Source organism: Mandrillus leucophaeus, unplaced genomic scaffold (assembly GCF_000951045.1).
Source record: "Mandrillus leucophaeus isolate KB7577 unplaced genomic scaffold, Mleu.le_1.0 Scaffold171, whole genome shotgun sequence".
Taxonomy (NCBI): Eukaryota; Metazoa; Chordata; class Mammalia; order Primates; family Cercopithecidae; genus Mandrillus; species Mandrillus leucophaeus.
Window position 1 is genome coordinate 2,630,543 of NW_012101710.1, and position 12,082 is coordinate 2,642,624.

Sequence of the window (12,082 nt, forward strand, 5' to 3'; positions counted from 1 at the left end):
CACAGGGTCGGGGGAGCGAGGGTGACCCCAGCCAGGGACTGCGGAGGCCTCTGCAAGTGGAGAGAGCAGAGGGAGGGTTCACTGGAGGAGTCTGGCCAGCCCAGGGTCAAGATGTGGCTGGTTGACATGGCCCCCAGGCCATGGGAGCCCAGGGGAGGCCCTGTGGACAGACATGCAGATGTGGGCCTGGGTCCCGTGGAGCTCTGGTCCCTGGGGGCATGGTCAGCTGCCCCCACAGGTCTGTTCTGCCCTTGGCCTCTGAGCTATGGGGAGGGTACTGGCAGGGCCTGCAGTCACAGCTGGTGGGGTCAGCACCTCCACTCCATGCCCAGCCCTACATAGGCCAGGGAGCCCCAGAGCGTGGCTTTTCCAGGCTCCGTAACGTGTGTGCGGAGCCTGGGCACGGTGCTGGCACTGTTAATGTGAGCCCCCCGCCCCGCAGGTGACTGCTCTGTCTCCGCCTCCCTGTGTGACCTTGGGTAAGCCCTCCTGGGCCCTGAGGCCTCTGTGACCTGAGCAACCTGGGACCATGAGACCACCCTGAGCTGATTCAGTTTCAGTGGCTCTGGTGCCAGCCCCGGGGCCTGCTCCCAGAGGGTGGGGGTGGGCTCAGGGCCCAGCAGTCCTCCTGCCATTGCAGGGGCGGTAGGCACTTGTGCATGGCTGAAGGAGTGGGACGGTGCCCGCCCCCAGTGCTCTGCAGTGCCCAGATTGCTGGCTGCTGGGCAGCCGTGTACACACCAGCGTGGCTTTGGACCATGGCAGCTCATTTCTGGGTGTGCTGGGCTGGTCAGCGCCTCCCTGGCCAGGTGGAGGTGGAAAGGCCGCCTTCGAGTGTGGGTGTCGGCCGACTTCCTGGAGGGCAGGACACGCCATCCTCCCACTGCCTGGCAACCATCTCCTGGGAGATCCAGCAGCAGTCCCAGTGCCCACTGTGGCTGAGCCTCTCATCCCAAGGGGGACCAGGCAGGGGACGATCCGCCCCAGCAGCTCCCGAGGCTGGGGCCCCAGAGGGCCACATTGCTGAAGCGTTGAGATGTGGGGAGGGAGGCGTTTCTGTGCAGCAGTGCCAGTTAGGGCAGTGCAGGTGTGCCTGGTGGCCACCCCACAACACTGAGGGCCCCAGCTGCTGACACCCCTAGTGGGCACCCCCGAGTTAGCCTCCGGGTGGTCCCTAGCCCCACGATGAGGCACAGCCCTGTGTCAGCTCCCCATCCTTCACCCTGGCACGGGAAGTGTGTGGAGGTTCCGGAGGGCTGAGCTGGGGTCAGGGCTATGCTGAACCCGGGGACCTGGGGTTGCAGGGCCTGTGTGCTTTCTCTGTAGCTTCTCTGAAGCCCAGTTTCCCTGTGGATGAAATGGGGTGAGAGCACTTGGCCAGGCAGATTGAGTGCGGTGCCAGGAGAAGGGACAGCTCTGGGGCCACGTTACCTTCCCTCCCCACAGCGGGTGTTCAGGAAATGTCACTGTTGCATCAAATTAGCCATTTCCTGTGCGGGTCTCCTGGCCTCGGGACAGGGGAGCTCTGGTGTCTGTTCTGTGGTCTGTCCTTTGTGTTCAGAGACCTGGGGAGAGCCACACCGGAAGGCCATGCTTGGAGCCAGACAGGGCTGTGTGTCCGGTGCGGTGCCTGTATGCGGCCTGTGTGGGTGGTGTCCACTGGGACAGCCCTGGCCAGTGACCGTAGCAGTGTGGGGTCAGCCCCGCCGTCTCATCCAGCGTGGGGGGACTCCATGGGCAGTGAGAGGTGGCTTCTCAGTGCACAGACCCCAGACAGGATCAGACCCCTGATGGGGCTTCATCCATGTTCACCCCTCAGAAACACTTTCATGGTCAGCAAGAGGGGGTTCAGTCCCCCACAAACTCCCCGTTTCCCTACCAGACCTGAAAATCTCAGCACTACAGCTGGGGTAGGGGATCCTGCCAGGACTGAGGTAGAAGAGTTCTGGGCCTGAGATGGGGACAGGCCCTGGGGTCCTGGAACTGTCTCAGGCTGGGGGTAAGGACAGGAGCTGATGCTGGCAGCCCCTCCCCAGGGCTTCGCTTCTTCAGGTGGGCAGCAGCACTTTTTTTTTTTTTTTTTTAGATGGAGTCTCGCTCTTGTTGCCCAGGCTGGAGTGCAGTGGCGCAATCTCGGCTCACTGCAACTTCTGCCTCCCAGTTTCAAGCGATTCTCCTGCCTCAGCCTCCTGAGTAGCTGGGATTACAGGTGCCTGCCACCACGCCCAGCTAATTTTTGTACTTTTAATAGAGACAGGGTTTTGCCATGTTGGCCAGGCTGGTCTCAAACTCCTGACTTCAGGTGATCTGCCCTCCTCAGCCTCCCAAAGTGCGGGGATCACAGACGTGAGCCACCCCGCCCATCTCAGCAGCACTTCTTTCTACAGAAGAGAAACCAGGCTTGGGGAGGTGGAGGGACCTCCCTAGTGGGGCTGTGGCTGCAAGGATGCTGGCTCACCAGCCTGCTGGGTCCTCATTTGTCACCCACATTCTCTGGCTACCTCCATCCAGCGCCTCTCCTTGGGGCGTGGTGGGACAGATGTCCTGAGCACCTGCCCTGGACTCTGGGGACCCGGTGGGGAGGGGACACGTGGCCTTGCCGGAGCCACAGAGGCCTGGAGTCCATCCACCCGGTCCCTCCTACTGGCTATGGAGTCTTGATGCTGTGCAGCCTTGAGGATGGTGAGACCAGGGTCCCAGGTGTGGGGTCCAGGCCTGGGTGACCCCAGGTCCATCACTGAGGTGGTGGGAGCCTCCATGCCTCACCTACAAGTCGGGGATGGGGTCCACCTCCTAGGGCTGGAGACAGGATTAAATGGGAGTCTGCGCCAGGTCCCCTACTGGAGCGGGGCGTGGGACTCTGGGCTGGGGGTCTACCCCCTCCAGCGCCGCTTCCTGCCCGCCCGCAGGCGCTGCTGCTGCTGGGGGCCACCGCCCTGGCCTGCCTCGCCCTGGACCTCCTCTTCCTGCTCTTCTACTCCTTCTGGCTGTGCTGTCGGCGGCGCAAGAGCGAGGAGCACCTAGACGCCGACTGCTGCTGCACGGCCTGGTGTGTCATCATCGCCACGCTGGTGTGCAGGTGAGCATGGTGGGGCGGGGCCAGAGGGCGGGGCCAGAGAGGGCGGCCCCCAAGGGGGCGGGGCTGGAGTGTTGGGTGGGCGGGGCTACATCTCCAGGCCCCGCCCTCATGCCCCTGCCCTCTCCAGCGCCGGCATCGCCGTGGGATTCTACGGCAACGGGGAGACCAGTGATGGCATCCATCGGGCCACCTACTCGCTCCGTCACGCCAACCGCACGGTGGCCGGGGTCCAGGACCGCGTGAGTGACCGCGGAGTTGGGGCCGGGGCACTCTTGCCGCTCCGGAACCCCATGTCTGCGCTAGGCTGGGCGGGGCAGCCGGGGCTGGGGCTGTGCAGGAAGGGCCCAGACTCTGGGGCGAGGGGGGCGCGCTCCCAACCTCACGCCCGCGGGTCCGGCGCAGGTGTGGGACACGGCAGTGGGGCTGAACCACACGGCGGAGCCCAGCCTGCAGACCCTGGAGCGGCAGCTGGCCGGGCGACCCGAGCCCCTGCGAGCCGTACAGCGCCTGCAGGGCCTGCTGGAGACGCTACTGGGCTACACGGCTGCCATTCCTTTTTGGAGGAACACGGCAGTGTCGCTGGAGGTGCTGGCGGAGCAGGTGGATCTCTACGACTGGTACAGGTGCGGCCAGGCCCTCCTCCCTGCCCAACCCCACCTGGGCAAGCCTCACCCGCCTTGGGCCAGTTTTGCTGTCAGCACCTAGTACATGAGGTCTGATGGGTGGGGCCCCAGGGCCACTGGAGGTCACAGGCAATGACTGGAGTTCCCCTAATGGGAGCCTTTCTCAAGAACTGACACCAGTTCCCATGACCCAGACCCTCAGAGTGCCCTCTGGGGTGCCAGGCTGCTGGCCTCAGCTCCCCCTTGAGGGCCCCTGGTGCCCCACTCCCTGGCCCCGCATCCCTGTGCCCTGGCCCACTCTCAGGTGTGCTTGCAGGTGGCTGGGCTACTTGGGCCTGCTGCTGCTGGACGTCATCATTTGCCTCCTGGTGCTGGTTGGCCTCATCCGCAGCTCCAAGGGCATTCTGGTGGGGTGAGTCTGGGAGTGTCGGCCCCCTGTGGGCCCGAAGCAGAGGGGGAGGGCAATGCACGTGGCACCACTTTCCCCACCCCATCGGCAGATCCTAGCCACAAGCTCTGTGGTGGGGACTGAGTGGGAAACCCCTGCACTGGGCCTGCTCTGAGATTCCCCTTCCATGCCTGTGGCCTGTCCCCCTGTCGCCAGAATCCCAGCACACTTGCCCCCAACCCTTGATTTCTTTCAAGAGTCTGCATGTGGGGCACTTGTAGCCCAGAATCTGGAGCAACCTGTCCATGTCTCCGAGTGCCCGGGGCCACCCAGAGACCAGGCTGGGGCTCCTTCCTCCACCGCTTCGGTCCTTGTCCCTGGGACAGCCTGGGTTCCAGCTCCAGCTCTGGCTTACCAGGAGGGTGACCTTGGTCAGGTAGCTTGTTGGTGCTGGGCCTTGGTCTCCTCATTTGGAAGGCAGAGAGAGTGGCAGCTCCTCCAGGGGAGGTGAGGTGTTGTCACTGCCCTTCACTGCACAGCCGCACGGCCATGGCTGGTGCCTCCCCGGGCCAGGCCCGGGAGAGATGGGAGAACACCCAGCCTCCCCCAAGGTGGCACTCACAGGCCACAGAGGAGCAGAATGAGGGAAACGTGGCATGGGCCAGAAATGATAGCACCCTGGAGGGGAAAAGCCGGGGTGGTGTGCAGGCCTGCAGTGGGGTGAGTTGGGGGAGTACAGCTGCACACCGTGCCCAAGGAGACCTGAGAGAGGAGGGATTGAGTGGGGACCCAAGGGAGTAAGGGACGCCTGGACAGATGAGAAAGGATGACAGTGTGCAGTGGGGTGTGGGGCCTGCACTGGGGTGTGTTTGGGGGGCCTGAACTGGGATGTGGGGGACCCGTGGGGGGCACCTGCAGTACGGTATGCACAGGGGGCCTGTGTGTCTGGATCAAAGGGAGCCAGATGTGGGTGAGGTGAGGCCTCAGATGAGGGAGAGGCTGGTGCCATAACAAGAGCGCTGAGTCCCGGGTTGCTGAGCGAGGGTTCAGCACAGGAGGGCTTGGTCTAGCTGCGGTTATCAGGCCCCTTGGGCTGCTACATGGGTAGCGGGATGTGGGGACCCACGTGAAAGTGGACACTGTTGCCTGTTCAGGAGAGGGACCTGGGGGAGGACAGGAAGGGCAGGGCCCCGAGACCCACCTGGCCTTCCAGTCTTGCTTCCAGCTCGGATCTCTGAGCCCCACCCCACCCAGGAGAGGGATCCATCTGGGCCCTGGGCTATGGGCAGCTCTGGCTGAGGCCAGGCCATAGGAAGAACCCCAGCCCGTGTGTGGGCTGAGCCCTGGTGTGCACAGGGACCTGCCTTCTGGCCTGCAGCCCAGCAGGTGGCATGGCCCCCACCCTGGCCTGGAGGCTGCTGACTGGCTGTCTCTGCCCCAGGGTCTGCCTGCTGGGAGTCCTGGCCCTGGTCATCAGCTGGGGCGCACTGGGCTTGGAGCTGGCTGTGTCCGTGGTGAGTGGCAGAGGGGATGAGGTCCCCGGCTGCTGGACCTGGGCACTGGGGGAGGGACGAGGGGAAGCCACACTCCTGTCCCTTCCCATCTTTCCCGGACACTGGGTTCCGAGAGCAGTGGGGACCTACCATGGGCACAGTCCGCCTGTAACCCCAGATTCACAGTCCACCCTCCTGAGTTGAAAGCAGACTCTGGGGGCTGGTTCTACCCCCGAGAGCTTCCCTTTAGGCCCAGCTTGCTCACCCACTCTTGCTTGCCCTCGCCCACCCCAGGGCTCCAGCGACTTCTGTGTGGACCCCGACACCTACGTGACCAAGATGGTGGAGGAGCACTCGGTGCTGAGTGGGGGTGAGTCTGTGTCCACAGCCGTGTCCGAGCGGGTTCCCCAGGGTTGGGCTGAGCCAAGAGAGTGAGGTGGCTGAGGCCGAGGCACCCCTGCCCCGTGGGCCCATGGTCTCAGGGAGACAGGTCCCAGGCCAGAACGCTAGTGAGCAAACAGGACCACCTTTCCCAAGTGGGAGGCTCTGCAAAGAATGACAGCAACTGTGTGGGGTGGTGGGTGCCCACAGGGCGGGAGGAGGGGCAGGTGACCCCGGGCTGCTTCGAGTAGGTGCCCAGGGGAGGCCAATGGGTGGCATTAAAGTACAGCCAGAGGGCCGGGCGCAGTGGCTCATATCTGTCATCCTAGCACTTTGGGAGGCCAAGGCGGGTGGATCACCTGAGGTCAGGAGTTCAAGACCAGCCTGGCCAGCATAACAAAACCCTGTCTCTACTACAAATACACAAATAAGCTGGGCGTGGTGGCGGGTGCCTGTAATCCCAGCTACTCCGGAGACTGAGGCACAAGAATCACTTGAACCCAGGAAGTGGAGGTTGCAGTGAGCTGAGATCACACCACTGCACTCCAGCCTGGGCGACAAGAGTGAAACTCCGTCTCAAAAACAAAAGAAAAGTAGAGCCGGAAGGACCCTGCATCTCCTGTAAGGGCCCCGAGGCAGGAGGCAGACCCGAGGGGAGAAGGGAGGGTGGGAGGCCAGTGGGGCTGAGGGGCTGAGTCACTGTGGCGAGCTTCGCTTTATTCCGGGGGAGGCCATTGGAGGGAGGGAGGCAGGGGAGAGATGACCCGTGATTGAAGACCCCTTTCAAAGCTTCCTTAGGCCTCGGGGGTTACAAGAGGAGGTGAGGGGAATGCTTCAAGCAGGAGACAGCAGGGGCTTGAATAAATTGAGCAGAAGGTGGACAGGGATGGGCTCTGAGGGCAGAGCTGGCAAGGCTTCCTGGTCAGTTGGATGTAGGGAGCGAGAGGGACTGAGCAGGAGTTGGCGTCCCTGGTCTCAGCAGCTCTGTACTGCGGGGCGGGGGGAGCAGGAGGTGGGGGGCAGGGAGCTGGGGCATCAGGAGTTTCAGCCCCCTCAGAAGGTTTGCGATGTGTGTCGGACGTCACAGAAGCAGGTGGATGTGGGAATCTGGAGATCGGGGTGCTGTCAGTGTGTTAAGCTTCTCGGGCCCCCACTGTGGAATTACTGTGTGTTCACAAATAAAAAATAGAAGGCCTGTCCCTGTGGGGGTGGGGGTTACTGAATGACCTTGAAGGTGATCATCGTGCCACCCTTTGTCCTTGGAGGCCACAGGATTGGCTTGTGGGCTGGCTTTTTACCTGCCTATGTTGAAGGAACCATTCCCACCAACGCCTAAGGAGCCTCCTGGAGGAAAAGTCATCACCTTGTCCTCAGGGGTGAGGGTGGAGGGGTGGCCCGCTCTACTGGGGGCCGGGAGGGCTGGTGACCACTCAGTGTTACCCAGCACTGTCCTTGGCCCCAGTGCTATCAGCCTGGTCCCTCCAGGTCCCTACTGCCGGCGGCCTTTGGGGGTCTTATCAAGTATGAGCAGTTCTCCTGCACGTGTACATGTACACACATGTGTGAGCTCCAGCCTGTGGGCCAGACAGCCCCTCCCAGAAGGCAGCAAGGCCAGCCCCACTGGCTTCACTGCACGGGTGGCCACAGTGATGCCTGGTGCTCTCCTATGTTGCTCAATACTTTCATCATTTTTTCAACGTTTAAAACCTTTTTCCTGTTTGTTTGTTTTTGAGACGGAATCTCACTCTATCTGTCACCCAGGCTGGAGTGCAGTGGCGCAGTCTCGGCTCACTGCAACCTCCCCCTCCTGGGTTCAAACGATTCTCCTGCCTCAGCCTCCTGAGTACCTGGGATCACAGGCATGCGCCACCACGCCCGGCTAATTTTTGTATTTTTAGTAGAGACCGTGTTTCACCATGTTGGTCAGTCTGGTCTCGAACTCCTGACCTCGTGATCCGTCTGCTTCGATCTCCCAAAGTGCTGGGATTACAGGCGTGAGCCACCGCGCCCAGCCTAAAACATTTTTTTAACGTTCTTTTATAATTGGAAGAACTGAACTTGTAAAGAGTTTGGAAGGTGGAACCCAGGCAAGGGGCAATGTGTGGGGACCCTGGCTTGATGGGAGTCCAGACCCCACTGCCACATACACAGACATATGCATGTTACACACACATGCGAAGACACATGCACACACAGACATGCACACATATAAACAGACACATGTGCACACACAGACATGCACACATATAAACAGACACGTGCACACACAGACATGCACACATATAAACACATGTACACAGACATGCACACATATAAACAGACACATGCACACGCACACATATAAACAGACACATGCACACACAGACATGCACACATATAAACAGACACGTGCACACACAGACATGCACACATATAAAGACACATGCACACACAGATATGCACACATAAACAGACACATGCACACATATAAACACAGACACATGCACACATAAACGTGCACACAGACACGTGCATGTGTAAGTAAACATGCAGACACATGCACATACGTAACAGGTGCATGCAGACACACATGCACACATGTAAGCATGCACACAGACATGCCCTGAAGACATGCGTGCAGACACGTGCACACTTGCACGCAGTCACACAGGGACAGCGTTGTGGCTCAGCCTGCCCTGACATCTCTCCGCAGACATCCTGCAGTATTACCTGGCCTGCTCACCGCGCGCCACCAACCCCTTCCAGCAGGTGAGAGCCTGGGAGGCCAGGACTGGGGTTCAGGAGAGTCTGAAGTACGTTGCTCTGTGTGGAGGGGCCCAGGAGGCCTGGGGCCTGGCTCCTCAGCCTGCAGGACTGGGGAACTGGGGGAGGGAGCTGGACAGAGGCCATGTGGATGTCACCAATGGTCCCTGGGGTTACCATGCCAGTGACCTGGTGACCTGGCTGAGAGCCTTTCGGGGTGACCTGCTCAATGCACCCGCATCGCTGGGACTGCTTTTGCTCCTTGTGTTGGCCTTGGTGGGGGAAGGAGGAGCCCCAGGGATGCCTCTGTAGGGTAACCGTGTTCAGGCGTCCTGGTGGGGGAGTTTGAAGAGGTCGGCCACACCAACTGGTCAAGCCCCGTATGCACTGCCGGTCATTTCACCGATAGCACGTGACCCTCTGAATGCTGAGGGCCGTGTGACTGTGCTTTGCTTACTGGTGTGGGTGTGTGGTTGGCTGTTGCCACCTCAGGGCTCTGTGGTCTCTGGGTGTGTCCCCGGGGGAAGCAAGGGTAGGGAGTGCGCTGTTGGCCTGCAGGGTGGAGCCTTGATGGCCTCCCGGGCTGGACACCTTGCTGGTGGCCATGTTGGAGTGTCCTGGGGAGGGAGAGGCAGGCGGACCCCGCGGCACCCATGGACTTGGTCTCCTCTCTGGAGCAGAAGCTGTCTGGCAGCCACAAGGCGCTGGTGGAGATGCAGGATGTCGTGGCTGAGCTTTTGAGGACCGTCCCCTCGGAGCAGCCGGCCACTAAGGTGAGGGGCTGCAGGGCAGGCACTGGGGCGGGCAAGGGTCCTCTTTTCTCAGCATGAAAGAAAGTTGGGTGCAAACACAGCTCAGCGAATTTGGAGAAGGCACCAGGCTGGCCGAGTGGGGACCTGGTGTTTCCTTCCCCAGCCTTTTCTGCGTTAGCCTCTTCCTCCCTCCTTCATTCTTTTCCCCTGGGAATTTTTGGTAGGTTTTAAAAATCATTTCTTTTGAGACAGGCGCTTGCTGTGTTGCCCAGGTGGGTCTCAGGGCTGGGATGACAGACATGAGCCACAACACCCAACTTTTTTTTTTTGTAGTTGAGACGGACTCTCACTCTGTCACCCAGGCTGGAGTGCAGTGGTGCGATCTCGGCTCACTGCAGGCTCCGCCTCCCGGGTTCACGCCATTCTCCTGCCTCAGCCTCCCAAGTAGCTGGGATTACAGGCGCCCGCCACCACACCCGGCTGATTTTTTGTAATTTTTTTTTTTTTGTATTTTTAGTAGAGACAAGATTTCACTGTGTTAGCCAGGATGGTCTCAATCTCCTGACCTCGTGATCCACGTGCCTGGGTCTCCCAAAGTGCTGGGATTACAGGCGTGAGCCACCGCGCCTGGCCCACCACACCCAACTTTTAAAAAATAACTTTATTCTTTGTTTAAAAAGTAATACAACCTCTTTATATTTAAAAAAATTTTGAAGAAAATGGAAGGAGATGAGGGAAGAGAGTAACAGGATCAGATCCATTCTCAGGGTGAGTGCCCTGCGGGCTCTGTGGAAATTTGAGAGGATTCTTGTTTTTCCCTGTAGTGTTTTGGGCCCGGGCATTTCTATAATATGTTTTAAAAAATAAAGGCCCGGCGCAGTGGCTCACGCCTGTAATCGCAGCACTTTGGGAGGCCGAGGTGGGCGAATCACCTGAACCCAGGAGTTCAAGACCAGCCTGACCAACATGGTGAAACCCTGTCTCTACTAAAAATACATAAATTAGCTGGGCGTGGTGGTGCACGCCTGTAATCCCAGCTACTCGGGAGGCTGGGGCAGGAGAATCGCTTGAACCTGGGAGGCAGAGATTGCAGTGAGCGAAGATCACACCACTGCACTTCAGCCTGGGTGACAGAGTGAGACTCTGTCTCAAAGAATAAATTAAAAATAAAAAATACATATGTTGCTATACTCTTGATAAAACCCAAATCTCTTTGGAGGTGTTTGGTCCACCCGTGGGGATCCCTGCCCCTGTGCACACCACCCCAGCACTGGACATGAGAGGGAGGAGTGCGTCTGTGGGCACAAGTGTGGGTCTCAGACTCCATTTGGGAGCAGTTGGCCCTTCTCCAAGGAGCTCTTCACAAAGCTAAAAGCAGACAAACGTGTATACACACACAGGGCACACGGCACTCATGCCTGTCATCCCTGCACTTTGGGGGGGCTAAGGCAAGGGGATCACTTGAACCCAGGAGTTCGAGACCATCCTGGGCAACATAGCAAGACCCCATTCTACAAAAAACACAAAAACTAGCTAGGCATGGTGAAGCACGCCTGTAATCCCAGCTACTTGGGAGGCTGAGGCAGGAGGATTGCTTGAGCCCAGGAGTTCAGAGCTATAGTGAGCTGTGATAGCACCACTTCACCCCAGCCTGGACAACAGAGCAAGACCCTCTCTCTCTCTCTCTCTCTCTCTCCATATATATATATATATATAAAAAACATATACACACACATAAACATACAAATTAAAAATAAGTAAAAATTATACACACACACACACAGCTTTGATTTAAAGTAACTTTTTAGAATTTTTGTTACAGCGGGAGCCCCGCCTTGGTGTGTTTGCACTCGAATGGGTAGAGAGGTGGAATCATTTCCTGGGACCCCCCCATAGCACGGCACCCCAGACGGGGCAGCCTCCGCAGCAAACGTTTCTCATCTCAGCTCTTGGCAGGGCCGGCTTCTTCCAGGGCCTCCCTTTTGCTTGTAGACGGCGTCTTTTCCCACTGTCTTTGCAGGGCCATCCCTCTGTGGGTGTCTGTGTCCTGATCTCTTCTTTTTTATTTTTATTTATTTATTTATTTTTTTTGAGACAGTCTCGCTCTGTCGCCCAGGCTGGAGTGCAGTGGCACAATCTCAGCTCACCGCAACCTCTCCGCCTCCCAGGTTCCAGTGATTCCCCTGCTGAGTAGCTGGGATTACAGGCGCCTGCGCCACCCCCAGCTAATTTTCCTCTTCTTAGAAGGACACCTGTCACATGGGGCTAGGACCCACCCACGTGACCTTGGTTTACCTTCAACACCTCTTTAAAGGCTCTGTCTCCAAATGCAGCCCCTTTCTGAGGTTCTGGGGGTTAGGACTGCAACACAGGAATTCTGGAGGCACCATTCAGCCTGTAACAGTAGGCTCTATTATCCCGAAATATTTTTTTTTTTTTGAGACAGTCTCACTCTGTTGCCCAGGCTGGAGTGCAGTGCTGTGATCTCGGCTCACAGCAACCTTCGCCTCCTGAGTTCAAGCGATTCTCCTGCCTCAGCCTCCTGAGTAGCTGGGATTAGAGGCATGCGCCACCATGCCCAGCTAATTTTTGTATTTTTAGTAGAGACGGGGTTTCACCATGTT

General features: G+C 58.9%; 1 protein-coding gene across 1 annotated transcript in view; it reads left to right on the top strand.

The window, feature by feature from the left end:
• Positions 1-2,660: 2,660 nt before the first annotated feature.
• TTYH3 (tweety family member 3) overlaps positions 2,661-12,082 on the top strand; it is a 20,786-nt gene continuing 11,364 nt past the window's right edge. Inside the window, exons 1-9 of the mRNA XM_011976937.1 lie at positions 2,661-2,682; positions 2,887-3,079; positions 3,207-3,318; positions 3,482-3,702; positions 4,019-4,114; positions 5,532-5,604; positions 5,878-5,953; positions 8,657-8,712; positions 9,387-9,479. Of these exons, the coding sequence (XP_011832327.1) occupies positions 2,661-2,682; positions 2,887-3,079; positions 3,207-3,318; positions 3,482-3,702; positions 4,019-4,114; positions 5,532-5,604; positions 5,878-5,953; positions 8,657-8,712; positions 9,387-9,479 (942 nt within the window). The remainder of the gene's footprint in view (positions 2,683-2,886; positions 3,080-3,206; positions 3,319-3,481; positions 3,703-4,018; positions 4,115-5,531; positions 5,605-5,877; positions 5,954-8,656; positions 8,713-9,386; positions 9,480-12,082) is intronic.